This window comes from Oryx dammah, unplaced genomic scaffold (genome assembly GCF_014754425.2).
Source record: "Oryx dammah isolate SB20612 unplaced genomic scaffold, SCBI_Odam_1.1 HiC_scaffold_22, whole genome shotgun sequence".
Lineage (NCBI taxonomy): Eukaryota > Metazoa > Chordata > Mammalia > Artiodactyla > Bovidae > Oryx > Oryx dammah.
The window spans coordinates 36,165,233-36,192,670 of NW_024070206.1; the positions used below are offsets into that span (position 1 = coordinate 36,165,233).

Below are 27,438 nucleotides of genomic sequence, written 5' to 3' on the forward strand. Positions count from 1 at the left end.
CTTAATAAAATTAGAAAAAAATAATAAAGACAAAAAAATATAAAACCATTACATGATGCTGGATTATTCATCAGAGGACACACTAATACTATAGCTAGGAAACTGGGGCAGACTAAGCAAACTCCATTTTCTGGCTTAGCAGGATTTGAATACCTAAATGATTAAGATTTAATGACTGGTTTTATTTGTGATGTATAATGACAATATCCCAGTAAGTCACACTATCCATAAAAATTAAGAACACTGAGAATTCATTACACAAATAATTCAAATTGACAGAAGTCATGATCTCATGATCTGGTCCCAAATGCAAATCCAGTCTCAAGGTATTTCTGAGATTTGACTTCCTTGATGCTTTTGAACTGTGGTGTTGGAGAAGACTCTTGAGAGTCCCTTGGACTGTAAGGAGATCCAGCCAGTCCATTCTGAAGGAGATGTGGAAAGAATTATGCTAAAGCTGAAACTCCAGTACTTTGGCCACCTCATGCGAAGAGTTGACTCACTGGAAAAGACTGATGCTGGGAGGGATTGGGGGCAGGAGGAGAAGGGGACGACCGAGGATGAGATGGCTGGATGGCATCACGGACTCCATGGATGTGAGTCTGAGTGAACTCCGGGAGTTGGTGATGGACAGGGAGGCCTGGCGTGCTGCGATTCATGGGGTCGCAAAGAGTCGGACACGACTGAGTGACTGAACTGAACTGACTGAACTGAACTGAAAGATCTTCAGATTCCTGCCTACAGCACACCAGCTTACTGAAGTTGTGCAGGGAGAAGAAAGTTATGCCAAAAATGACTTCTTAACTATTCATTTTGATACAGTAAATTACTAATTGTATTGATGAACAGTATTTAAATGTCACTGTGTGTCTTCTGAGGTCCAAGCTATGAGGTCATATCTAAATGTATTTAACTGACACTGCTGCAAAGGTAGATGTGATCACCTCATGCATACAGTGTAAATCCTAGTACAACCACAGTATTCAGCAATAATCCACCTGAAAATCAGGGACACAAACACAACAAAACCCCAGACAACCCCAAAAACAGGTCCTGAGAAAATAATTACATCACCACACAAGGTCTTTAGAACATTATATTTCATAAAAGACAATGATAAAAAAGTACAAACATTTCCATGAGAAGCAAAAAGAAAAAAATGAGAGTACAAGAAATTACTAGCATTTATTTCAGTGCATTTATATAGAAGCCTTTTAGATCTTAATAAATAAAATAATCTTAAGTACACTTCCTTTTTCTGATGAAACACTATGACCATTTCAGTTCTCTCATTGACATATTTGCAAATACAAGATAATACATCTAGAGTACCAGCATTTGTCTGAAAAGTACACAAAGAAATATAACAGAGACAAACAAAGGCCAAATAAAATGACACACAATCTGCTTTGACTTGTACAGAACCTCCAAAATGAAGGAGAATATTGAACTGGATATTTTTCCATTTTGTTTTAAAATGGATATCAATACCTTGGCTAGGAAAGGAGAATAAGCAAGTTTTGACACATAATTTTGTATTTACGTAATATTGCAAATAAGGGTTTATTTTTATGGAATACCTTTTCACAAACTACAAACAGAAATTTATATTTAGACTAAAAAAATATTCATTAAACCCCAGTTTTGGCAAAGACTTAAATGACAATCTCCACTGTGAATGAGACATAATGTTATAGCAAATGTGTACACTTTTTCCTTTTCTTTTCTACAAACAGGCCCATTAATCATTACTACTTTCTCTAGTCGAAAGGCACTGTATAACTTTCCCAGTAGTGCTATAGGGAGCTCGGACTTATGTCTATCTATATACATTTCTTGCCTTCGAGACTAAAAAATACAATGCATAAGTTAACAGGAGACGTTTAAATAATTTTAGAAAGGTTTTAACTTCCTTGACTTGATTTGTTTAGAACTGAAATAAGATGTTTTCTGTAGACATACCTAGCACTGCACCTAATCGAGTAGGTAATCAATACATGCGCGCTAATAAATCCACTGAACTATAAAGATAGTCTGCATCTGTAATGTATTTGTTAACTTTTATGGGACAGAGTTACAGGCTGGTGGCTGTAACTGGTGGCTCGGTTGGTAAAGACACCGTCTGCAAGGCAGGAGACCCAAGAGACCGGGGTTCAATCCCTGGGCTGGGAAGATCCCCTGCAGAAGAAAATGGCAACCTATTCCAGTATTCCTGCCTGGAAATCCCATGGACAGAGGAGCCTGCAGGGCTACAGTCCATGGGGTTGCAAAGAGTCGGACACAACTTAGGTACTAAACCACCACCACCACCATGGGATAGAGTTCTTTTTATACAGGTAATTGGCAAAGCTCTATCACATATATGCAAACATAAAAGTTACCATTTATATGCAAAAATCAATTTGAGGTCTGCACTTAAAAAGCGAAACAAAGGACAAAAAGCAAACTAATGAGATGGCTTTCACAGGATGCCACACTGTATCTAAAACTGAAAAAAGCAAAATAGTTATGGCCCTCACTTAAAACGAAATTACTAGTAGACTTAATTCAAGAAAATAAGGCAAATCTAGTTGAAGGGAATTCTCTTGAGACTATAAAAATGTGTATCAAAATAAGAAGATTCCAAAATGTGGGCAGCTCCATATTAAAGAGAAAAATATGTTTTCCTAATAAGACTCAGAAACAGCCCCAAATTCCCCCATAACTAAAATATTTAAGTATTACTGGGTTAATTATGCTCCTATGCCCCTACTATCTTGTTAGTGATCAACAAATGTTAACTTTTTCAATCTACTTTGTTTCATTTCATCAAATTAAAAAACTACATTGGCTTTGAGAGACAGATACACAGTTTAAGAACAAATATCTTGCTTTCCAGAAGGTTTGACTTTTCATCAAAAAATGAAGAACAAATATTTTGGAAATATTTCTAAGAAATAAATGTAGAAAATTTGTTTGTTATAACAGAGCTATCAAGTTTTTCTCAAGTGTAAGAATTTCAATTATTTTATAGTTTTGTTTGCAGTCATTTGTGTTATCAATATCTGCCATAGAAAATGAAAATTTTAAAATTAAACTTACAACCTGAGACATAAATAACTATATCTGTGTCAGGTGAGTGACCCATTTTGTTCCTCGATATTGAAGGTTCATTTTATAGATATATAATTTTTTGTTTTAAATTTGTCAAAATATCTTAAGACATTTTAAAGAATCTTTGGTCAATCATAATTGATAATTTTCAAAGTAAGGATACTGTTTGGTTTTGTTATGAAAATGCCATCCAAATTCAAGATTAAGTAATACACTTGATGTCAGGTAGAGAGACCTGTTTTTAGAGAAGTGTCTTAATAAAGCCAATGCATTTAAATAATTGGTAATGTATTTTAATATAATTCTATTAATTCATGTTTTAGTGAGGAAATTTTAACACCAGAGATGTAATAACTTAAAAGTGAAAAAAATACACACAGTTTGAATGAAACCAGCCAACATTAAAAAGGGTCCCTTCCAAACTTGAGGTTCTATGAGTCTGATAATTAAACTTAAAATCTGCTTTTATCTACTAAGCATTTATCTTCATAAAAATAGAACATTTAATGTTTTATCTAATAGTATAATTAATTTGTATGTTTTAAGTACCACTGGGTTTTCCATAACTCAATCTTTTAAAAAATTGTTTTGCTTTTTTCTTAAATGAAAATTTTTTTTGGCTCTTCTGAACTGGAAATAATAAAAGTGCTATTCACTGTGAATTAAAAAAATACAGTGTACAACCACACGCAACCTTGGGAACATTTTTTGAGGCACAAAATCCCTGACACTTACACCAGAGGTACATGAGAGACGTTTAACAAAGAGGTCCTTTATATCGTGTCACATCACAACTTTTAAGATTTTCTTAGTAATACTCATGCAATATGCATAAATAATACGGTTGTGATTTAGCAATATCTGATGAGATTGCAAGCAAGGGAAAAAAAAAGGTAATTCTGATAGGAAGAAAAGCTATTTAAGTCCTTTCTTCTTATCCTTAAAAACGCTACAGAAGCTGTGACTTCTTCCACACAAAAAGCTGAAGGTCTAAAGCTCAAAACTAGTATAACAGTGTACTGTATTAGTTGGCTGTCAATTATTGACAGTTCCTTCATTTCACACAAGGTTAACCTTTGTTTAGTGACATAAATTTACAGGGTTTTATTCCATGCAAATAAAAAATATTTATAAAAGTCCCATAAAGGCATCACCTGTTACATGCAAAACTGTAACACATCTTATTTTTCAACAATTTGAACACATTAATTTACACCACATATGTACAAAATATGTTTAAATGGAAATAAAGCATTCTCTTGAATTAAATTATAGATTTTAGTATAAAAATTTTCTCTTCGTAGGGAGCTCCTGTAACTGCCAGACTTAACTGCATCTGGTCTCTGCAGTGCTCGCCAGGGGGTGTGTCTCGGTAAAAGATGGGTGGGTGGAAGAAGGCTGACTGTGTACAATCCCACAAATAACCACTGAGAACGCAGGCTCTTCTCACCACGCAGAGCGCTGTGACGCATCCATTCACTGACCTCCACTAGGGGCGCACTCCCAGCTTCCGATCCAGCCTTGCGGTCTTGCCAGGAGAGATACTTCCTTTAATAGTCTTCGATGGGAGCTAACTCTGGCATGAGGTTTACAGATATATTTGTATACAACCTATCAACCAGTATTTTTGGCGTGTATACTAAATTGTTCAACCCATCGATGTACTGGCGCTCTTTTGAGTATCTGAGTAATTTATACCTACAGCATTAAAGAAAAAAATTAAAAGTAACAGAAACATGTTTCAAAAGAAAAACATGAGAATATGCTAAAGGTCATTTTTATCAGTAAAGCATTTAAAGATCTTTACAATTTTGGGTTTTTACACATAATTAAAAACCATTCTATACCACATTCTAAATTAGCATGCAAAACTGTCTTAAAAAGACTTAAACGAGTCTTAAAATGCTACCTGAAAAATAATTATTTTGTACTCTTACAACTTAGATATCCTTAAGAAATAAAATGCATTAGGCTTTATGCTAAGGAAAAACTTTTTATATAAACAATTAACGAGGCTCTTTAATATACAGGTGGGTGTGTGTGTAAGTACACAAGCACAAGGACTTTCAAAACAAGCACAAGGACTTCCCTGGTAGCTCAGTGGTGGAGAATCCACCTGCCAGTGCAGGAGACACGGGTTTGACCCCTGATGTGGGAAGATCCCACGTGTCGCAGAGCAGCTGAGTCCACGTGCCACACCTACTGACCCGGCATGCCCCAGAGCCCGGGCTCCACACCAAGAGAAGCCCCTGCAACAAGAGGCCTGCACACTGCAACTAGAGAGGAGCCCCCCCTCACCACAACTAGCAAAAAGCCCACAGAGCAACAGAGCCTCAGCGCAGTCAAAAACAATAAATAAACAAAACTATTTAAAAAAACAAGCACAAGAATGCTTTACTTTTATAAAGAAAAACGATATCGACAGATAATTCCCTTCAAAAGGCTTTTTTTTGTGTGTGTGTGGGTAGTGTGATGCATTTTTAAAAAGATCTTTCATATGTTAAATAACTTTGAAACCTCGCTATCTAAAGATGATATTAAACTTACCGTCCTAAGAACTGGACTTCACCTCGATGGTGATGAGGAATAGACTTGTATTTTCCCAGGTCCCCCTCTGGTCTTGTTACATTATATCCAGCATAGTGAACCCTAAGATACAATATACGGAAATGAAAATACATTAAGAAATAAAATATAAAAATAATTATTTAAGTTCTATTTAAAATACAAGAGAATGCTCGAATGTACGTGCTGTCAGTAATTTCAAAAGGGCACTCAATGAAAAACCGGAAAAACACAAAATAGGATTTAGGAACCACAAAGATTTTCCATCCCAAAGAATCCTTTCCTGGGATAGAAAGTACAGTTTATTTAACAGAAAGGAAATCATTAGAAATTCCAATTTTAAGTAATCTGTACCTCAACATACCTATTCCAAAGGTCATCATCTTCCCCTCCCCAGCCCCAGAAGGCGTTAGGAAAACCATTGATCTTTCTGAACTGTTCCACTGTCAGTCCACTTACACCACCAAAAAACTCTTTATAAGGAAGACTACAAAAGAAAGCAGAAAACAGCATTCTAAAAATGAAATCAAGACAGTTTGCCATATATAGTTGACTTTTAGATCTTCTACGTGCTTTGCAAAATATACCTCCATTTCCATATAAACAATCATGTTGATTAAAGCATATTTTTGGAAGTAAAAAGCACACCAAGAAACAAAGCGTCTTCATATTCTAGTGAAATAGGTACACCTAACTGTATTACATGAAACACTTGTGGTAACTGAAATTCACTGTTTAGTATTGTTACTTTGTAAGACTCCAATCAAAACCTAGGGTTCAAAAAATGGTCTATTTTCACACCAAAAGTAAACTTGATCAAATACATCAATAGCTGCTAATGCAATGTTAGATGTTACCAAGCTTATTTCCTAAATTAATTGATCTTTATTCATTAAATACATTATTAGATAGATGAGGATAAATATAAACTAGTAAAAGCAAGCCTAGCATTTAATTTTGAAAAAACTAGCTGCCTATCCCTGCAATGCTCTTCCAAGATACCCTATGAACCCTGGGATTAGTCCGTGTGCTAAGTCGCTTCAGTTGTGTCCGACCCTTAGAAACCCTATGGACTGTAGCCCACTAGGCCCCTCTGTCCATGGGATTCTCCAGTCAAGAACGCTAGCGTGGGTTGCCATGCCCTCCTCCAGGGGATCTTCCCCATCCAGGGACTGAACCCACGTATCTTCTGTCTCCTGCACTGGCTGGTGGGGTTTTTTTAAAATTATTTATTTTAATTGGAGGCTAATTACATTACACTATTGTACTGGTTTCTGCCATATGCTGACATGAATCAAGCACGGGTGTACATGAGTCCCCCATCCTGAACCTCCCTCCCTCCCTCCCCATCCCATCCCTCAGGGTCGTCCCAGTGCACCAGCTTTGAGTGCCCTGTTTCATGCACTGAACTTGGACTGGTGATCTATTTCACATATGGCAATATACATGTTTCAATGCTATTCTCTCAAATCATCCCACCCTCGGCTTCTCCCACAGAGTCCAAAAATCCAAAAGTGTGTTCTTTATATCTTTTTTTTTTAATATCTTTTGCTGTCTCGCATTTGGGTCATCGTTATCATCCATTAGCACCACCTGGGAAGTCCTAGGATTAGTCTAGGTGGATAAGATGACTTTATTCATTAGAAATCAATATTTTCAAACAAAAATTGAGAACTTTGCATTTCTATGACACTCATGATTATCTTTTAGCAAAAATCTTTATTAAAATTTACTAAATTTTAATTTATAAGATTAAATAAAAATCTTCAGTAAAATTTAGTAAACAAACAGATTTTTTACCAGCTGAGCCACAAAGGAAGCCCAAGAATACTGTAGTGGGTAGCCTATCCCTTCTCCAGTGGATCTTCCCGACCCAGGACTTGAACCGGGGTCTCCTGCATTGCAGGCAGATTCTTTAACAACTGAGTTATCAGAAAAGTCCTAGCAAAAATCAATTCCCCTGAATATAATGTGACTCTAGCAGGCTGACCAAAATTGAGTTTCTAGAAGTGTAAAGAATCAGATCCTGAACCAGGGTGATCTTCCCAAGGTAATGCCAGACTTGGATTTCTGATACCATGGTAAAAAGGAGATTTTCTAATGATGACAATGACCAGTTTTAAAAACAAAAAGCACTCTTTTCTCATTTCCAAGCTGATTCGCCAGGTCCTACCACAGAGACTTCCTGCTTCTCGAGCTCTGCAGGTCGGGCAGCGGTGAAACAGTGTCGGAGCCAACATCTCCCTGCTCCAAGCTATCTTCTCTCCTCTCCACTTCCGTTAGCCAATAAAAACTGTGATCTATTTCCCAGATCAGGCCTGCTTGCTTTAATGTCAATTTAAGTTTACTGTCACAGCTCCAATGATGGTATCATTTCAACATATCTCCCCCATCACAGAACGAAAAACATGTTTCTTAATATTAAAGGCAGGTCAAGAAAACACAGCTTCAGAAGAGAAAATGGGCTGCAGAAGAGAGGGCTTTCCCTGCACTGGAAAATCCCAGGAGGAGGGCAACACAGGGGAGCCAGCCTGTGCCCTGCTCCCACCTGGGCAGCCCAGAGCCTGGGAACTCGCAGAACCCATGGGTGGGCTCTCCTGCTTCCTGAACAAGGACACCAGCATTCAGAAATGCACGTCCTGGGACAACCAAGCCCTCTAGCTGCCAAATGTAAAAGCCAGAAACCGGGTCCACACTTCCTTGACTGTAGAAACCAGGCTTTCTTTCCTACCACCCCACGCTGAAACCTGTGTGTGAGGAAGCACCGGGATAACAAGTGACTCTATGGACCCCTGTGAAGGTGGGCTGGAGTGACAGGTATTCTCTAGGCTCTTGGACCCCCTCAGATCCAGGCACGTAACGCTGCTTCCATTTTAATGATATAACTTTGCAGGTATGTTGTACCGTATCTGGCTTCCTGGGTGGCTCAGATGGTAAAGAACCTGCCTGCGAAGGCAGAAGATGGCAGGTTCAGTCCCTGGGTTGGGAAGATCTCCTGGAGGAGGGTCTGGCAACACACACAAGGATACTCCAGTATCCTTGCCTGGAGAATTTCACGAACAGAAGAACCTGGCGGGCTACAGCCCATGGGCTTGCACAGCGTTGGGCATGACTGAGCTCGAGCATGTTGTACCGTATCAGGAAGACTGCCGTTACTCACATATACATGTATTTATCCAGCTTGGCTGCAAAGTGACGTGGCATTTCTCCACAGCCATAATAATTTCGGTCATTTTCAGGTAGATGATCCACATCGTGGAAGATGACACAGTCCCAGACGCTGTCTTTCATGGCCTCTTTGAAGCCCACGTTGAAGAGCATTGCTCGGTTAAAAGGCTGTGTGCCAGTCTACACGGAGAAGAGAAAAACAGAAATGTACTCAGGCTCTGCCATGACTTTTTTCTGTAACTTTCTAACTTGTTGAATCATAGTCAAATAGCAAAAATAAACACATCCACATCAAATAGATAAATGCTTTAGGATTATCAAATATACCGTTTGAATTATTACTTTATTTTATACTTTGGTAACACATGAGAAAACACTATTATTATCAAGTCCATTGGGAGATCATCATATTTTATAATGATGGAATTCATGTTTCTGTTTTACTTCAAATACATCAGGATACAGGTTATTTATGACCAGGAAAAAAAAAAAAAAAACAAAGCCACTGAAAATAATACAGGTTGCATTTTTTAGTGAAGCTTTCCATATGGTGTCAAGACTAAAAGAAGTGGGAAACGAAGTGAAGCAGGGACCGTTCTCTTACATAATAAGGCCAGGGCGGGGGCGGGGGGGGTGTGTGCTAACTTTGTATTGCTTATAATAGACACAAAGGCATTTGTAGAGACAAAAACAACTGGAACTTATACAAAACCCAACTACCTTTCTTACAACCATTTCCCTTTCAGTTCAGTTGCTCAGTCGTGCCCAACTCTTTGCAACCCCATGAACTGTAGCATGCCAGGCCTCCTTGTCCATCACCAACACCCAAAGCTTGCTCAAACTTGTATCTTTTGAATGGGTGATGCCACCTGATGTGAAGAGTTGACTCATTGGAAAAGACCCTGATGCTGGGAGGGATTTGGGGGCAAGAGGAGAAGGGGACAACAGAGGATGAGATGGCTGGATGGCATCACCGACTCAATGGACATGAGTTTGAGTGAACTCTGGGAGTTGGTGATGGACAGGGAGGCCTGGCGTGCTGCAGTTCATGGGGTTGCAAAGAGTCTGACATGACTGAGCACCTGAACTGAACTGATGCCATTCAAGCATCTCATCCTCCATTGTCCCCTTCTCCTCCTACCTTCAATCTTTCCCAGCATCAGGGTCTTTCCTAATGAGTCAGTTCTTCGTATTAGGTGGCCAAAGGATTTACTGGAGCTTCAGCTTCAACATCAGTCCTTCCAATGAATATTCAGCACTCATTTCCTTTAGGATGGACTGGTTGGATCTCCTTGCAGTCCAAGGGACTCTCGAGAGTCTTCTCCAACACCACAGTTCAAAGGCATCAATTCTTCAGTGCTCAGCTTTCCTTTCAGTCCAACTCTCACATCCATACATGACTATTAGAAAAACCACAGCTTTAACTATATGGACCTCTGTCGGCAAAGTAATGTCTGCTTTCTGCTTTTTAATATGTTCTCTAGGTTGGTCACAGCTTTTCTTTCAAGAAGCAAGCATCTTTTAACTTCATGGCTGCAGTCACCATCTGCAGTGATTCTGGAACCCCAGAAAATAGTCTCTCACTATTTCCCCACCTATTTGCCATGAAGTGATGGGACTGGATACCATGATCATAGTTTTTTGAATGTTGAGTTTTAAGCCAGCCTTTTTACTCTCCTCTTTCATTTTCATCAAGAGGCTCTTTGGTTTTTCCTCACTTTCTGCCATAAGGGTGGTGTCATCTGCGTATCTGAGATTACTGATACTTCTCCTGGCAATCTTGATTCCAGCTTGAGCTTCATCTAGCCCAACATTTCACATGATGTACTCTGAATAGAAGTTAAATAAGCAGGCTGACAATATACAGCCTTGACGTACTCCTTTCCCAATTTGGAGCCAGTCTGTTGTTCCACGTCCATTCTAACTGTTGCTGCTTGACCTGCATACAGATTTCTCAGGAGGCAGTGAAGGTCTGGTATTTCCATCTCTTTAAGAATTTTCCACAGTTTGTCATGATCCACACCGTCAAAGGCTTTAGCGTAGTCAATGAAGCAGAAGTTGATGTTTTTCTGGAACTTTCATGCTTTTTCAATGATCCAATGGATGTTGGCAATTTGATCTGATTCCTCTTCCTTTTCTAAATCCAGCTTGAACATCTGGAAGTTCACAGTTCACGTACTGTTGAAGCCGGGCTTGGAAAATTTTGAGCATACTTTGCTAGCATGTGAGATGAGTGTAATTGTGTGGTAGTCTGAACATTTTTTGTCATTGCCTTTCCTTGGGATTGGAATGCAAACTGACCTTTTCCAGTCCTGTGGCCATTGTGTTTTCCAAATTTGCTGGCATACTGAATGCAGCACTTTCACAGCATCATCTTCTAGGATCTGAAATTGCTCAACTGGAATTCCATCACCTCCACTAGCTTTGTTGGTAGTAATGCTTCCTGCTGCTGCTAAGTTGCTTCAGTCGTGTCCGACTCTCTGCGACCCCATAGACGGCAGCCCACCAGGCTTCCCCGTCCCTGGGATTCTCCAGGCAAGAACACTGGAGTGGGTTGCCATTTCCTTCTCCAATGCATGAGAGTGAAAAGTGAGAGTGAAGTCGCTCAGTCGTGTCCGACTCTTAGTGACCCCATGGACTGCAGCCCACCAGGCTCCTCCGCCCATGGGATTTTCCAGGCAAGAGTACTGGAGTGGGGTGCCATTGCCTTCTCCGAGTAACGCTTCTTAGGGCCCACTTAACTTTGCATTCCAGGATGTCTGGCTCTAGGTGAGTGATCACATTCACCTAAAACCAGTGGTTATCTGGGTCATGAACATTTTTTTGTATAGTTCTTCTGGGTATTCCTGCCACCTCTTCTTAATATCTTCTACTTCTGTTAGGTCCCTACAGTTTTTGTCCTTTATTGAGGCCATCTTTGCATGAAATGTTCCCTTGGTATCTGTAATTTTCTTGAAGAGATCTTTAGTCTTTCCCATTCTGTTGTTTTCCTCTATTCTTTCCATTGATCACTTAGGAAGGCTGTCTTATCTCTCCTTGCTATTCTTTGGAACTCTGCATTCAGATGGGTTTATCTTTCCTTTTCTCCTTTGCCTTTTGCTTCTCTTCTTTTCTCAGCTATTTGTAAGGCCTCCTCAGACAGCCATGTTGCCTTTTTGCACTTCTTTTTCTTGGGTCGGTTTTGATCACTGCCTCCTTTACAATGTCACAATCCTCTGGCCCTTGTTCTTCAGGTACTCTATCAGATCTAATCCCTTGAATTTATTTGTCACTTCCACTGTATAGTACCCAGGCAAGAGTTTCTATTTTTATTATTCTTGTTTATGACACAGACCAAGAACAATTTAAGAGACAAACCAAGTGGGAACTTACTATACAGAATCCAACTTCCTATATTATAACCACTTCCCTCTACTTACAAGGGAAATTATATAAAGGTACATTGGCAATAAAAACTTTCATTCTACAGCTAAAGAAAATTAGAGCGAAATTACCTATGCCTTAGCAATATTTCTTAGCAATCATTTCCAAAACTTAAAACAAAAAAAGGATTATGACAGAAGCAAATGAGATACAGAATGCAGTCATCACCAGTGCTCCCTCAACAGTGCAAAATTACTAAGTTTTAGTCCTGAATCCTGCACTAACTTGAGATAACAGCAATCAGTTTATTTTTTAAAGCTTTTCCTCACCAGTGAGATGGAGAGGATAAAAACAAAAGGCAGTTAAATTGTAATGTTATTACTGGTACATCATCAGTTTGAACAAATGACTTTCCTTTAAGATTTTAAAAAATTGTTTTTATTAAATGTGGACCTAATATTTAATGGCTTATATTAAAAATAAGTTCTATATCTAACGTCCTTCATCTTCCAAAAGCAGTACATTTATACACATCTAGAAGTTTATTCTAGACTCACCTCTATATTTCAAGGTAATGAAAGTTCTAATATCTCCTTGCCTCATTCACTTTTTAGACACTATTGATTTCTTATCATGGTCACTGAGGACTTATACCTCCATACTCACTGCCCCTCCATCCACTCTCCCAACAGAGTTATGTCACAAATTTTTGTTAAATCAATGGTGTTTGCATTACTACAACTATGTATATATTTGTGTTGAATAAATTACGATTCTGTTTTCTTCCTCAAACTGAGATTAATAATTGTCTTCACTTTTTTTAATATATAACTGTTGTTATTTTGTACAAAAGCCCCAAAGGCATGCCGTTTTGTTAATAACTGATGCAATCATTCAAATACATCAAACCATCTATCACTTCCTCCTCCAACCTCCAAGCTCAGCTCTAGCTCCCACTGCCCTCACATCCTGCTCCAGTCTGGCCTGGTCTGAGCAGCTGTGGCCATCATCGGGGGCCTCCTCCTGCACTCCCTACATCAGCTATGTCCTTCTCTTGGCTCTGTCAATTTGTTGAAGAACTTCCTTCAGCAGCTTCCTAGGTCAGGATCCATGGGGAAAATTAAATATATACATAGCATAGCATATATATGCTATGTAAATATAGCTATATATATATATATTATGCTGTGTGTGTGTGTTTATATATATATACACATATATACATCATATACGTACATGTGTGTGTGTGTATATATATATAATATATGTGTGTGTGTGTGTATATATATATATATATAATATATAGGCTTCCCAGGTAGCTCTAGAGGTAAAGAATCCACCTGCCAATGCAGGAGACATAAAAGACTAAAACATAGGGGTTTGATCCCCTGGAGGGGGCAGGACAACCCACTCCAGTATTCTTGCCTGGAGAATCCCATGGACAGAGGAGCCTGAGGGCTGCTCTATATGGAGTCACACAGAGTAGGACACAACTGAAGCGACTTGGCAGCATATATATGTATATATGCTGAATTTTATATATATATATACACACATATACATACACACACACACACACACACACACACACATATATATATAGACAGAGAGGGGGTGGGGAGAAGGCAATGGCACCCCACTCCAGCACTCTTGCCTGGAGAATCCCATGGACGGAGGAGCCTGGTAGGCTGCAGTCCATGGGGTCGCTAAGAGTTGGACACAACTGAGCGACTTCACTTTCACTTTTCACTTTCATGCTTTGGAGAAGGAAATGGCAACCCACTGCAGTGTTCTTGCCTGGAGAATCCCAGGGACGGGGGAGCCTGGTGGGCTGCCGTCTATGGGGTCGCACAGAGTCGGACACGACTGAAGCGACTTAGCAGCAGCAGCAGCAGCAGAGAGAGAGAGAGGGTTTCCCAGGTTGCTCAGTGGTAAGGAATCCACCTGCCAATGTAGGAGATGGAGATTCCATCCCTGGGTTAGGAAGATATCCTGGAGAAGGAAATGCAACCCACTCCGGTGTTCTTGCCTGGGAAATCCCATGGACAGAGGAGCCATGGGAAGGCTACATTCCACTGGGCTGCAGAGAGTCAGACAGGACTAAGTGACTGAGCACACACATATATGTATGTATGTATATGTGTGTGTGTGTGTATTTAGCTAATGAGTGAATGAAAATGTCATCAGTCTACTCGCACACTTGATTGATACACTGACTGGGTAAAAAAAGTCTAGGTAAAAATTACTTTCCCCTAGAATCTTAAAGGCATGTGGCTCCACAATCATCTAGGTATCAGCACTGCTGAGAAGGTTCATATGATTCTGACACATAATCATGAGCAATTGTTCCTACAGAATGTTTTTGTTATCTTCTCTTTTTAATTTGCATTAAAAATTTTTAAGGTAATATGCTTTATAGATCTGTATTTTATTCATGGGTACATGTAGACCCTTTTAATCTGAAGACTCATGTCTTTGCTTCTGGGAAAATATTCTTACATTATTTCTTTGGTTGTTTTACCCCTCCCCATCCCCATTTTTTTTTTTTTTGCTATATTTTTCCAGAACTCTGATTAGGAAATACATTCTTCATCAACTGATGTGTAACAAATCACAGCAAAACCGGTGGTTAATCACACCATAGCATTTACAATGCTCAAAGCACTGTGATAGGAAATTCTGACAAAGATCCCTGATCACTGCTCTGTGATGTGTGGACTTCAGCTGGCAGATATACTTCCAAAATAGCTAAGTCACAAGTCCAGTAAGAGTGCTAGCAAGTCAATTTTCTCCTGGGGTTGCCTGAGTGTCTTCATGACATGGCAGTTGGCTTCCTCAAGAGCAAGAGATCCAAGAGACCAAAGCAGAAGCAGCAATGTCCTTTATGACCCAGCTTCAAGAGTCACACACTGCCACTCCTCAGCGTGCTTCCCATGGTCACTGGGGCAGGAAGCCACACAAGGAGGCAGGGCTAGTTGGGGACCATCCTGGAGACGGTCACCTCTGTGCTGTACTGGTACTTTCTGATTAACTTTCTTAACTTCTCCTGCTCTGATTCTAGTTTAAGAGTTATCTTCTTAAGTTTGTCTGCTGAAAGCTTTGTTTCACTTATCCCATTTTCTTTTCTAACCTTTTCTGATTCTCTCTCTTTTTTTTTAATGAAGTCCTGTTTTCATTTCACGGGCTCATTATCTTTCCTTTTCTCTCTATGGACAGTGATTATGACTTTGTATTACTATTAATTTCTTTTTTCAAAAATGTGCTCTCTTCCTTCCACTGTGTCCATTTTCTATAATCCTTTTTGTTAGACTGGCTTTGTCGCCTCTTGTGGGAACTCTTGGCTTTCCATCACGGTTGAGAGTAAGGCACTAAAAAGTGAAGGGGAACCTCCACATAGGTACATGAGATTGTGGTACAGCACACACACACGCACACACATGCATATGCTCGAGCAAAACCAAACTGAAACAAAAACAGAAGCCCCATTTCTCCTCAATAGTATTCTCTGTGCCCACAGCTCAGAAAATGGCAACACCCTTGTTCAAGACAAAAATGTTGCATCCTGGTTGACTGTTCCCCATCACTCAAAATGTACACCTGATTCAATAGCAAAAGAAGGAAGAGACAGAAATATGTGTACTATCCTTCATATATAACTGGGGGTTCTGAGCTGCTCGTCAAAGGACTGGCTCTTCTAGGCACCAGTCCAGCAGGAAAATAACTCTTCACATTTCCTACGTGGTGAAGATGTTACTAGCTCAAAGCCCCACACTATCAAATATACAAGCCTGAATTAATATTGATCAAGGCTGAAATTCAGACTTAAGAGGTTTAGAAAATAAGGATCTTAGCTGCTTTGCAGATTTTTTCATCACACACACAAAGTGATTCAATCGTGTCAGACTCCCAAACGAAAAGCCTTTAAAGACACAGGTAGGTATAGGTATCTCATTGTCCACATTATGAAGACTGATTCAAAAAAGGCAACTAGCAGTTGGTAAAACTGGCCTAGAAGTTTGGCTACCGTGTATGTGTGCTTAGTTGTGTCAAACTCTTTGCGACCCTATGGACTATACCCCACCAGGCTCCTCTGTCCACAGGATTTTCCAGGCGAGAATACCGTTGCCCTTTTTTTCTCCAGGGGATCTTTCTGACCCAAGGACTGAGCCTGTGTCTCCTCTATGTTCTGCACTAGTGGGCGGATTCTTTACCATCGCACCACCCGGGAAGTCCCATAGCTACCAAGAAAGGGGCTAAAATTTTTAATTTACTATCAGGTTAAAAAAGTTAATTTTGATAATATAGGCAGTTGCATGAAAAAGCACATATGCATTATATATTAATACATCATCATATGAACAGGAAACAGACCTTAAAAGGGTGATCTACATACAGACCAAGTTTAAGTTATATTAAATACCAAGTATTTTCAGGGTGGGAAGTGTAGGCAAAAAAGCTAAGAGTGAAAAAATAAAATAAAAAAGATGGAGAATCAGCCATAAAGGAGCTGGGAAAAGACACTAAATGGAACAATCTTGGGAAGAGAATTTGAATATTTTCTAATATTTCAAAAACAAAAAATCAGAAGCATCTAAACTAGGTCACTGTCTGTCTACTGATAAATAAGGAAATATGCTTTTAGTCAGATTTAGTAAAAAGAAGGAACAATCAGGATAAAACCAGGTCAACAATGTTAAAACCAAAAGTATCCAAATTACAATGTATTCAAAACATGAACAAAATGCACCATTTTAGAAACAGTATATAGAAATCAGTGATAAAATTCAGCAAGGACTCTAGTGTTTGGGAAGTGAGAGGAGGGAAAGAACAAGGAAGAAATCCAAGATGACACCCTAAGTACAAAACTAGGTGATGACAGAAGGAGGAAGACACAGACGCATAGAGAATATTTCCAAAAGGGTTAGGACCAAAGAAACTATACACTGAATCCCCAGACAAAAATATTTACAGAGAAAAAAACGAGCTGATAGTACGAAGAATAATTACATGTATATTTCACTTTAATAGGTAAGATATTAGGTTATTAAAAATGATAGAAGCATATCAACTGATAAATGGATTAACCAAATGTGGTATACACAATCAAAATGGAACTGTATCCAAATATAAAACCAAGGTAATAAGCATCTCTAATCACACAATATCTAAGAGTTTATTAAGTTCTAGTATACCTAGTTACCATTTTGAAAATTATTCTCACCTGTTCAATGACGTAAAAGGCAAATTCCAGCCTCTGTTTTTGGAGCATCGGGATCAGATGCAAGAAAAAAATTGGAAGATGTTCGTGGCGATTGCGGAAAGGAATGAGGACTGCCACCTTTAAAACAAAATAGTCACATATATAAATAAATACAGCAATAAGCCCTAGATGTAAAGATAAAAACTGACCCTTGAAATCCTGTTACTTAAGAATTGCCTACCAGAGATCCAACAGGGAACAAAAAACAAACATGGCCCCTGCTTTTGCACCATTTATGCACCTGTGAACCTGCAGTGGTATAAACAGGCTGTCCTAAGGATAGTGGTCTTTCTCCCATGAAAACCACAGAATCATGGGAAGATTTGAAAGCAGAGATATAACCGTGACAGCAAACACTACTGGAGAGAGCAGACTGGAGAAAACCAAAAACGGACTCAGGGAGCTGCTTAGAAAATGAATGCAAAGTCAAGACAAGAGGTAACGATAGCTTGAGAAGGACAAGAAGGGATTTATGGATTTTTGAAACATTTAAGAGGCAAAGTACCAGGATCTGTTCATGGATTGGATATATAAGCAGTCAGTGAGAGGGATGTGTCAAGAGTAATTCTAGGTTTTTTATTAGATTGTAAATAATAACTTTATGGATTTCAAATTGAATTTAGAAGAGATTCCACTTGAACATCTAGTATCTAATATGGCTTATCTGGCCTAGAGATATTATTAACAGACATAGCATGGAAATAAATGAAGTTTGATAATTATATTAATATTTTTCATTTAATAAAAAGGCATAACTAACAAGATATTGTAAATCAACTAGAGTTCAATAAAAGGATGCTGAACAAATAATAAATTCCAAAATCATGAGATTTTCAAAGAGTATGAGTCAAAATATGTCTAATAACAATGCTTATGTGTCATTCTATATTCTGGGTTTTTTAATAAAGCCTAATAAACTGGTTAAAGAGAAAATCTGGGATTTATTAAAACTTCAACTATACCAAATACTTTTACTAAGAATGAACAGATGCAAATAATTGACAGAACATAGGTTTAAGATCTAATCCTACTTGCAGAATCAGGACATAACATTAGAGACATAGAAAATAGTAATATTTAACTGTGTATTTTACATTACCAGGATCATACATGAGAGAAAATTTCAGATTATTAAAATAGTTTTATTTTAAGAGAGAACAAAAGATGGTTTCAGAAAATTGACATCTGAACTAAAAACTCCACCACTAATTTTTCCTCAATGATGACAAAGACAGTGGAAAATAAAGAGACCTATGTCTGCTAGAAGCTGACATTTTCATGTCCACACTGTGCCAGGCTTGGTACATGGCAGGAACTAGAGAGGTTCTGGCATATCTGCCAGCTGCACTTTGGGCCCCATTCTCCTTTGGTTTGCTCCATAAGGAATCTCTTGGCTTATCAGCCTAAGGACCACGAGACTGCCAGAGCAACTCGGAACCCAGAGCTAGGGGGTCCCTTCCGTTCCACACACAACGGTTACTGCTGGTGCTGGGGGCTCCCTACTGACCCAGGACTTGCTGATGGACCTCAGGATCAACTGGTAACATATTTACAGAATTCCCAAATCTACACAACTTACAGAGCAGTTCAGGAGCCCCTAGGCTTACTCTCAGGACAGAAAACTGTTATGAAAAGTAGAAGGAGAGAAAGGAGGTGGATGACTGATACCAACCTCTACCACTGACCTTATCTGATTTATATCAGTGTATTAACTTCTTTGGGCTTTCCTGGTGGCTCAGATGGTAAAGAATCTGCCTGTAATGCAGGAGACCCGATTTCTAGCAAATTAGGCTTGAGCTTGCCCTTCTTGGTTTTGAATTTGGCCGCAAGTTGGCAGCCTATGATATAAATGGGCTATAAAAGCAGTTAAGGTCAATTACAGATATGGTTGCAATCCATGAGGTCGCAGAGTCGGACACAACTGAGCGACTGAACTAAACAGATATTTAAGGAAGTAGTGGTGGTGTTAGTTGCTCAGTCGTGTCTGACTCTTTGCGACCCCACGAACTGCAGCCTGCCAGGCTCCTCTCTCCAGGAGGAGGAATTCTCCAGGCAAGAATACTGGAGTGGGTTGCCATTCCCTTCTCCGGAGGACCTTTCAAACCCAGGGATCGAACCCGGCTCTCCTGTGTTGCAAGCAAATTCTTCACCATCTGAGATACAGGGAAGTCCTATATTTAAGGAAAGAAGCTATTTTAAAAATGTAGAGTCAAATTAAAGACAGCTCGTATTAATTAAGTACAATTAGGCTGAGTAATCAATTGAACATAAGAATAGACAAAGGTAGTCATGGCCCCTAACACAGTAATTTCTCCAACAGAACATTTAAAATACTGAGTTTTTTCCTTTCTTAATCTTATGTGGAAACTGAGAGTTTATAAGAGGAAAAAATGCCCCACTGTCATGGCAAGTTCAAAAGTTAAACTGACATTTTTATAACAAATACACGCCCACATTTTAATGAGGCAGATATTAAAGATTTTGAATATGCCTGAAGTTTTTATTAAAACAAAGCTAAACAGCATCTAAAGATTCATTTGGTATAACCCTCCCTGTGGCTTGGAATGACTCTCAATAGTTTATAGCTCGCTTTCTAGAAAAAGAAGCTCTCGGTATGTGGCGGTAATTTATTTCGAAGTTTGATAACCTTTGTTTCAGGAGATTCTTCCTTACATGTGCCCTAATTTGTTGCTGGAGCCACTTTCCTGTTGATGCATCTCCACTGGAGATGGAGAACATCCGATTATTATCTTTGGAAACACAAGTCATCTTCGTGAATCTCTCCACACCTCTTTAAAACTGCTAAACTTACTGAATTTATGCACCTATTTTTCTTCCCTGCTCATTTTCTCCTACACTCACCATGAAGAGATCAGCAAGAAAAATGTTAACTACATACACTGTCCCCACCAAGACTTTGTTCTACTTTCAGACTTTAAGCACACCTCCCACCTAAATGACTCGGCTTCCGATTTACCTACCTTAAGGGAGCACTAGCTGTCTGCAACCAACTAACGCAGAACAGAGCGGAAGCTGACAAGCCTTCACTCAGAATGTCTGAGGAAGGAGCTCAACAATCTTCATTTTTACCAAACACCCCAGGGAGCTCTGGAGCAGGTGGTCAAGACCCATCTTTGAAGAACCTCAGACTAGAAACACAGTTCTAGGCCTCCGACCAGATAAGCGCAACAAGCAGTTGCCTGGTTCTTTAAAGCCTTCACGTTTCAGACCAGAGTGGTTCGGGCCTCCACCTGGACCCTGAATGGAACACAGGTAATGTCATAGGTAAACACGTTAATGATCTGAAAAGCATGACCTTCCTCCTCTTTCGACCTTCCTCCTCTTTCAACCTTCCTCCTCTTTCAACCTCCCTTTTAGAAACCACCTTGCCTCTATAAGGCATCTGTCCTGTGCTAAACCTTTGATGGGGACCTGCGGTGCTCAGAATACCTAGGAATTGTTGAAACCACTAGTTTTAGCAGATCTCAGTTCCAATTAACTGGCCATCAACAAACTGAGTTTTGTTTTTTTTTTTAAAGACAACTTAGTAGTTGTTTTTAAAAAAAAAAAAAAAAGATCCTCAAATATTAAGAATCAACTTGGCAGCAGATGTTTCACATAAATCTAGTTGCATCTTCTCTCTCACCTCAGTTCCAAGATTAAAATGGGACATGATCAGAATGTAAACAGAGGCTGGGGTCCGGGGGAAGGTCATTTGATTAAACATGGGAAGTACAAGTCATCTCTGAGCTATCTCCAGATTTCCTCCCATACCTTGAGCTGCACAGCTCGGAAGCTGAGACTAGACATAACTCGAATAAGAGCAACAGTACCATATAGTTCTTAAATAAAAATAAGCTAATTTTTAGAACCCTGAATTAGCAGGCTCCTGAAACGCCACTTTCAATAGTGTTACCTACCCATCCACTGGAGTTTACAGTCTACTAAAATCTGTAAGTGGGAGCTACCTATGTGTGATACATACCTCTCTCCCAGAAAATGAGAAGAAAACAAACCCTAAAACACTTTAAAATGCAACATCTGATATAGACCACTAGAGAGAGGACAAAATACTCAATTTTTCTGACCCCAAGTCATCCTGTGATACCACTCAATGCACACCTGAGGGGTATGTATCACGTGTATTAACACATCTGAGCACCAACCTCCATGCTTTCCCACAGCCTCTGTGACTGAGGACACTTTTTCCATTAGTATTCAACATACATACTCATCATCCAAATAAGAAAAATTATTTTGCCCAGGACATTTAAAAAAGTAGTTATTATGTAAATTGGGCCATATTTTATATACAAACATGATAAAATCAATCATGAAATTAATTTATCATCTGAATCTGCTCTGGAAAACAGCATGAGGCAACTGTGAAACAGAATGTCTTGCCAACATCTGTACTGGAATCCATTTCAGCAGTTTTACAACTTTTTTGAGGGAAAAAAATGATTTAATAATTTATAACAAGGCATTTATCTGTCTCATAAACTCAACTCGGCAAAGCTGGGTTTAGTGCTTACCTTACACAAGAGACTGGGGTCTACATTAGGGAAGCCAACATGAGTAACACCAACACCCCAAACCCAAAGGACTCAAGGCAGTCAAGTCAGACAGCTTTCATCAGAAGCTCAACAGCGTACAACTCTCCTTCCCAGGAGTGATTATCATTTTTTAGAACCAAAGGAGAAATATTTTAACAAAATACTAATATTAAAAAATACTAAAAATACAAAATACTAAAATACTAAAAGAAGAACTGAAAAACGTTCCCAGAGTAAGGTTACATCATAGCCCTTCAGGAAATAACATCCGATTTAATTATACATCTGATTTAATCATATGCAGTTTTCACTTGAATTGCATAAATGCTACTTCCTATTCAAACGTAACAACATTACATGGGCATGCGTTTATTAACCAGTTTCACAGTGTTGAGAGCAACTCTGACTTAAACCACGGTTTTCTTTCTTTTTTTTTTTTTTTTAAGCAGCAGGGGCACGCTGACTCCCTTACAGTTTTTCAAACACAACATTAAAAGTAGGATTCTGACATATCAAAAAGATGAAAAGCTTACACTCTGCTTTCTGAAATAGAGGCGAAAAAGGGCCCAAAGTTGTTTTGTGTGTCCTGCAGGGACCGCCACGCAGCCTCTTTAGAATCCTGGGACTCAGGAGCCCCAATGCTGGACCCAGCTGGAAACCACTGGCTCCGGGCCTCGGTGGGGATACGCCTGCAGGTGTCAGTAACCGTCAGGGGCAGCAGTGGGAGGCAAAGAAATCACTGCCTCTCTTCCAAACAGAACAGAAAACTATTTGTTTCCCAAGCCACTCCCAAGTGAGGAACTTATCAGCAGGCTCTCTGAGAGAATGAACACAGGAGCCTAGTATTTGTGTAAGCACAGGTGTAGCTCATCTTCACAGGTCACACAACTAACCCACATTTGAACTGTCAATACTTAAACAATAAACACCAAATTGTCTTCATTTATCAAGACACAGGGATTTCACTATATATTCTGAATTGAAAACACTTTTCTCGAATGCATAGTAACAGTCACATGATTCATGAAGAAATGGACCTCACCTTCCACCTGGGTTTACAGTCTTTAGGCCTCCAGTGACCTCCTGGCTCAATATCTAAATCCTTGGAGAAGAGCTGATGAATTTCATCAAAACTGACTTCACTTACATTGACATTGAGGAATCCCCCTAGAAGGTCAAAAACGTGAAGAACCACTTTAATATGAAGTCAGACAAACAACAATCAGTAGCGCGCTGGCATAATGTATTTGCTGGCATAGTACCATTTAGTCCTGTTTTCACCATATAATTGTTAATACCACCTTTCAGTGTTACTTTGGATGATAAATCATATATGATACGATAAACCAGCCAAAGAAAACCAAAGCACTTAAGCTTTTTACTTTTGAGTAATATGATGACTATTATAGTATTCTTTAGTAAATGTTTCCAGTCATTACACTATAGCTTATCATTTCAATTTAATCAACTATTTAGAAACCATTTTTAATTTCAACATAATCAACATAGAAGACATGAACGTCCAGTATATAAGAGTTAATTAAGCAGTTAGTTTGGGAGCTGAATCCCAGCTTCTGTGTCTTAGGGAAGTTACCTCACTTCTCTCTGCCTCAGTTTCCTTATTTGTAAAAAGAGATCTGCCTCCCACTGTGGTCATAGCCATTAGATGCTGGGCACAAAGGTACACAGGCAGGAAATTTAGCTGTTACTACTGTCATCCAGTTTACTGACATTTCTTAAGACAGAATCTGCAAACACAATTCAACAAATTTACTTTGAGCACCTACCATGCATTACCATGACACGCAAAATGAAAACTATAAACTTCTAAGATGTTCCTGGTCTGCTAGGCACTCTCTCTTCAAATTAACAAATAAATGATATTCCTGGAGCTGTTTTACTAATAGTTTTTCTAACACATACTATGGAAACAGGAATAACTCTTGCATGGAAAACCATTTCCATTAACTCAATCAAAACCAACCAAGAACTACAGACATAGTGTACATGTATCTATTCTTCCCCAAATTTCCCTCCCATCCAAGCTGCCACATAATACTGAACAGAGTTCCCTGTGCTATATGGTAGGTCCTTGTTGGTTATCCATTTTAAATACAGCAGTGTATACATGTCCATCCCAAACTCCCTAACTCTCCTTTCCTGCCATCCTCCCCCTGGCAACCATGCATGAATGGCTGAGTCCCTTTGCTGCTCACTTGAAATGATCACAACACTGTTAATCAGCTATACCCCCAATACAGAATAAAAAGTTACAAAAATTAAACTTAAAAAAAAACAAACAAGAACTAAGGACTAACAACTAAGTTCTTTCACCTCCTTGTCTCATAAAATGCAAACCAACAAATATTGAGGCTTCCAGTTTCAAGGTGTCTGAGCTCAGTGGCCATGATTCCATACATGCAGTCAGCCAGCCCTCTGTATCCATGTGAAGTCGCTCAGTCGTGTCCAACTCTTTGCGACCCCATAGACTGGGGCCTACCAGGCTCCTCTGTCCATGGGATTTTCCAGGCAATAGTACTGGAGTGGATTGCCATTTCCTTCTCCAGGGGATCTTCCCAACCTAGGGCTTGAACCCAGGTCTCCTGCATTGTAGACAGACGCTTTACCGTCTGAGCCACCAGGGAAGTGCATGTATCCATGAGGTTGGCTGAAATCTGTGAATGGAGAGCCTACATGTGGAGGGCCGACAGAGTAAGGGAAGGACGTGAGCATCCTCATATTTTGGCTCTTGATCCAATGCCCTTCAGATACCAAGGGACAACTGGGAAACACTCGGTCGCTCTTCAAGAGAGCCCCTTCCTTTCCTCCTGCTACTTTCTACTCTGTAAGATTTCACAGCCGCCCGTCTTCCCATCTCCCTCCTCAGCCTAACTAGGCAGGAGCACAGTCACTACCATTAAGCACTTAGGCACTACTTGTTTCATTCGTTGTGTGCATTCTCAGTCGTCTCTGACTCTATGCGACACTGAGGACTCTAGTCCTCCAGGCTCCTCTGTCCATGGGATTTTCCAGGAGAGAAACTGGAGTGAATTGCTATTTCCTACTCCAAGGGATCTTCCCCACCCAGAGATTGAACCAGCGTCTCTTGGATCTCCTGAAATGGCAGGCACACTAGAGAGAAGTATTTCAAAATGCAAATGGCTTTGCTACATAAAGCTAGGAAAAAATCTAAATTCCTCTCGTGTCTGTTCCTCTAATGTGTGCTGTCTTTTATAATAACCAACTACCCACCCTTTACTGTGACAAGATATGCAAAGTAGCTAATCTTAGAAAGGGCAGATTTACCTAATCTATGAACTCGAAGAGGAAGGACAGATCAAATGTAAGATCCATCAGTTGATGTGAGCATAGACTCTCATGACTCAGCTGACAGAATCTAGAACTGTAATCAAATAAAATTCACAGAAGTAAATCTGATGCATTTCTTGGTATGCATGATTCCCCAAATGATAGTAATTAGACTAAATAAGTAGTTCATATAAGGAACTGAAGTTGGTATTCTTTATGCACTGTTAAACCAATTTTTTTGCCTTTTGCCCAGCTTTATAGCTTCAACAGCTGCAATCATCATTACTGTCAGCAGTCTGCTCCAGCATCATTTGTAGTTTAGTTTTCATTTTGAACACACATGCGCCAGCAAATTAAGAGGTGGGCCTTATATCTTTCTCCTCAATGGGGGAGGGGGCTTCAGTGTCCATCACTTAACAATCTCTGATGCCTGAGGCACCCGAAGTTCACCTTCCTCCCCCCAGCAGCCCCCCATTCACATTCCTCAGAGACTCTCAGCATCTTTTCTATGTGCTTATTGCTCTTTGCTCTGAAATCTTAATATCTTACGGGCTGAAGGCCAAACATGACCCAGTGGCATGAGGTTGTCATGCCAGGAGTAATAGCAATCTCACTACTGGGGGGTGGGGGACAGGCTCCAGGACAGACACCACCACCACTGGGAACAGCAAGAGTATGGTCAGAAAGAGAGAAGGAAAAATAAACACCGATCAGTGGAGGTGGGGTGGGGTGGGTTGATGAGAAAAACCAACTTCTATTTCTCTGAAAACACAGCCATTTCTTTCTGAGTTGCTGCCTATGCGTTTCACAGTGTGATCACCCTGCTCACACCCGGAGTCTGGACATTTAGATAAGAACTTGAGTACAGGATGCCCATCACTCTGCTTTTCCTGGGGAAGCTTTTCAAATAAACACTCAAGAGTTAAGCCTCCACCCCAACCACCTTGTAAGTGACAGGTGCATGTTGTCTTGCTCTCCATCTGCTGGCTGGTGAGCTGGGATGGAGGACGGCCCCCACCCTGCAGCTCCCTGGGCTCTGGCCCCCTCTGGAATCTGTGAGTAAATTCTGAGACTCTACTTCCTTCTTGTGGTGTACTGAAACTGCACGTTCTATCAAAATGACCCCCGAGCTCCACTTCCCCCAAGTGGGAGCTCGGATGCTAAGGGAGCCACCTGCCACCCAGTATGGGTGGCCGGTGCCCCCTCATTCAGGAGGTCATCATCTCCATGTTCTTAATACACCAGCTCCAGCTGCTCAATACGCTTGAGAAGGAGAATGGGATGGTGGGTACGGCTGGGGCCCCATACTCCTAGATGCCTAGGAGCTGCAAACTGCTAACTTCCTCCTCCAAGTTGTTCAGTCTCTAGGGGAAGGAACCACTGCTGGCTGGAGGTCGGTTCCAGAGAACGGCTCCAGAGGTTGGCTCCTCTGAGTTGCTGTGTGTCGCTGATGCCAGGCCTGGCAGAGAAGCCCCCCACCCCTGTCGAACTGCTAGTGCTGTGCCGGGTCAGCTTCCCCTGCAGAGCCCAGCCAGCAGCCCCCAGGCTGAAGCACCTCTGCTTCCCTTTATTCTCTGAATGAGACCCCACCTGGCGTCGGCTGTGGAGGTGATCAGCTACAACCACCTGTGGAAGTCTGGGCGCTGGATGGTAGGGCTCTGCCTCTCTCTCTCTGGGCAGGGGTGGAGGCATGGGCTCTAAGCCTCTAGGAACCAAGGAGAGCGCCCTGGAGCCAGAGGGGGAGGCCAGCTACGGGGCCCCCTGTGTTGGGTCAGGACTGAATGCTGAGCTTAGAGAGCTGCTCTAACCCTTCAGAGGTGCAGTTCTACCAGGGCCTTCATGGCACCCAGGAGGCAAGTGCATCATACATTGTTGAAAGCGGGGCCCCAAGCCCCGGGTACCAGGTCCTCCCAAGCCCCCAGAGGAGATGAAAAAACTACTAGAGGGACTTCCCTGGCGGTCGAGTGGCTAAGACTCCACGCTCCCATTGTATAGAGGATCCGGGTTCAATCCCTGGTCAGGGAACTAGATCCCACATGCCGCAACTAACACGCGGCACAGTCAAATAAATAAATACTAAAAAACAAAACAAAACAAAACAAAAAAACCAACTACTGGAAGCTT

The 27,438-nt window shown here is 40.4% G+C and overlaps 1 protein-coding gene across 1 annotated transcript in view; it reads right to left on the bottom strand.

Moving 5' to 3' along the window:
- Nucleotides 1–1,078: 1,078 nt before the first annotated feature.
- Nucleotides 1,079–27,438, bottom strand: part of B4GALT6 (beta-1,4-galactosyltransferase 6) — a 76,370-nt gene continuing 50,010 nt past the window's right edge. The window contains exons 4-9 of the mRNA XM_040264801.1: nucleotides 23,048–23,172; nucleotides 17,411–17,527; nucleotides 8,819–9,006; nucleotides 6,023–6,145; nucleotides 5,641–5,742; nucleotides 1,079–4,791 (exon numbers count right to left, since the gene is read on the bottom strand). Of these exons, the coding sequence (XP_040120735.1) occupies nucleotides 4,644–4,791; nucleotides 5,641–5,742; nucleotides 6,023–6,145; nucleotides 8,819–9,006; nucleotides 17,411–17,527; nucleotides 23,048–23,172 (803 nt within the window). The 3' untranslated portion in view covers nucleotides 1,079–4,643. The remainder of the gene's footprint in view (nucleotides 4,792–5,640; nucleotides 5,743–6,022; nucleotides 6,146–8,818; nucleotides 9,007–17,410; nucleotides 17,528–23,047; nucleotides 23,173–27,438) is intronic.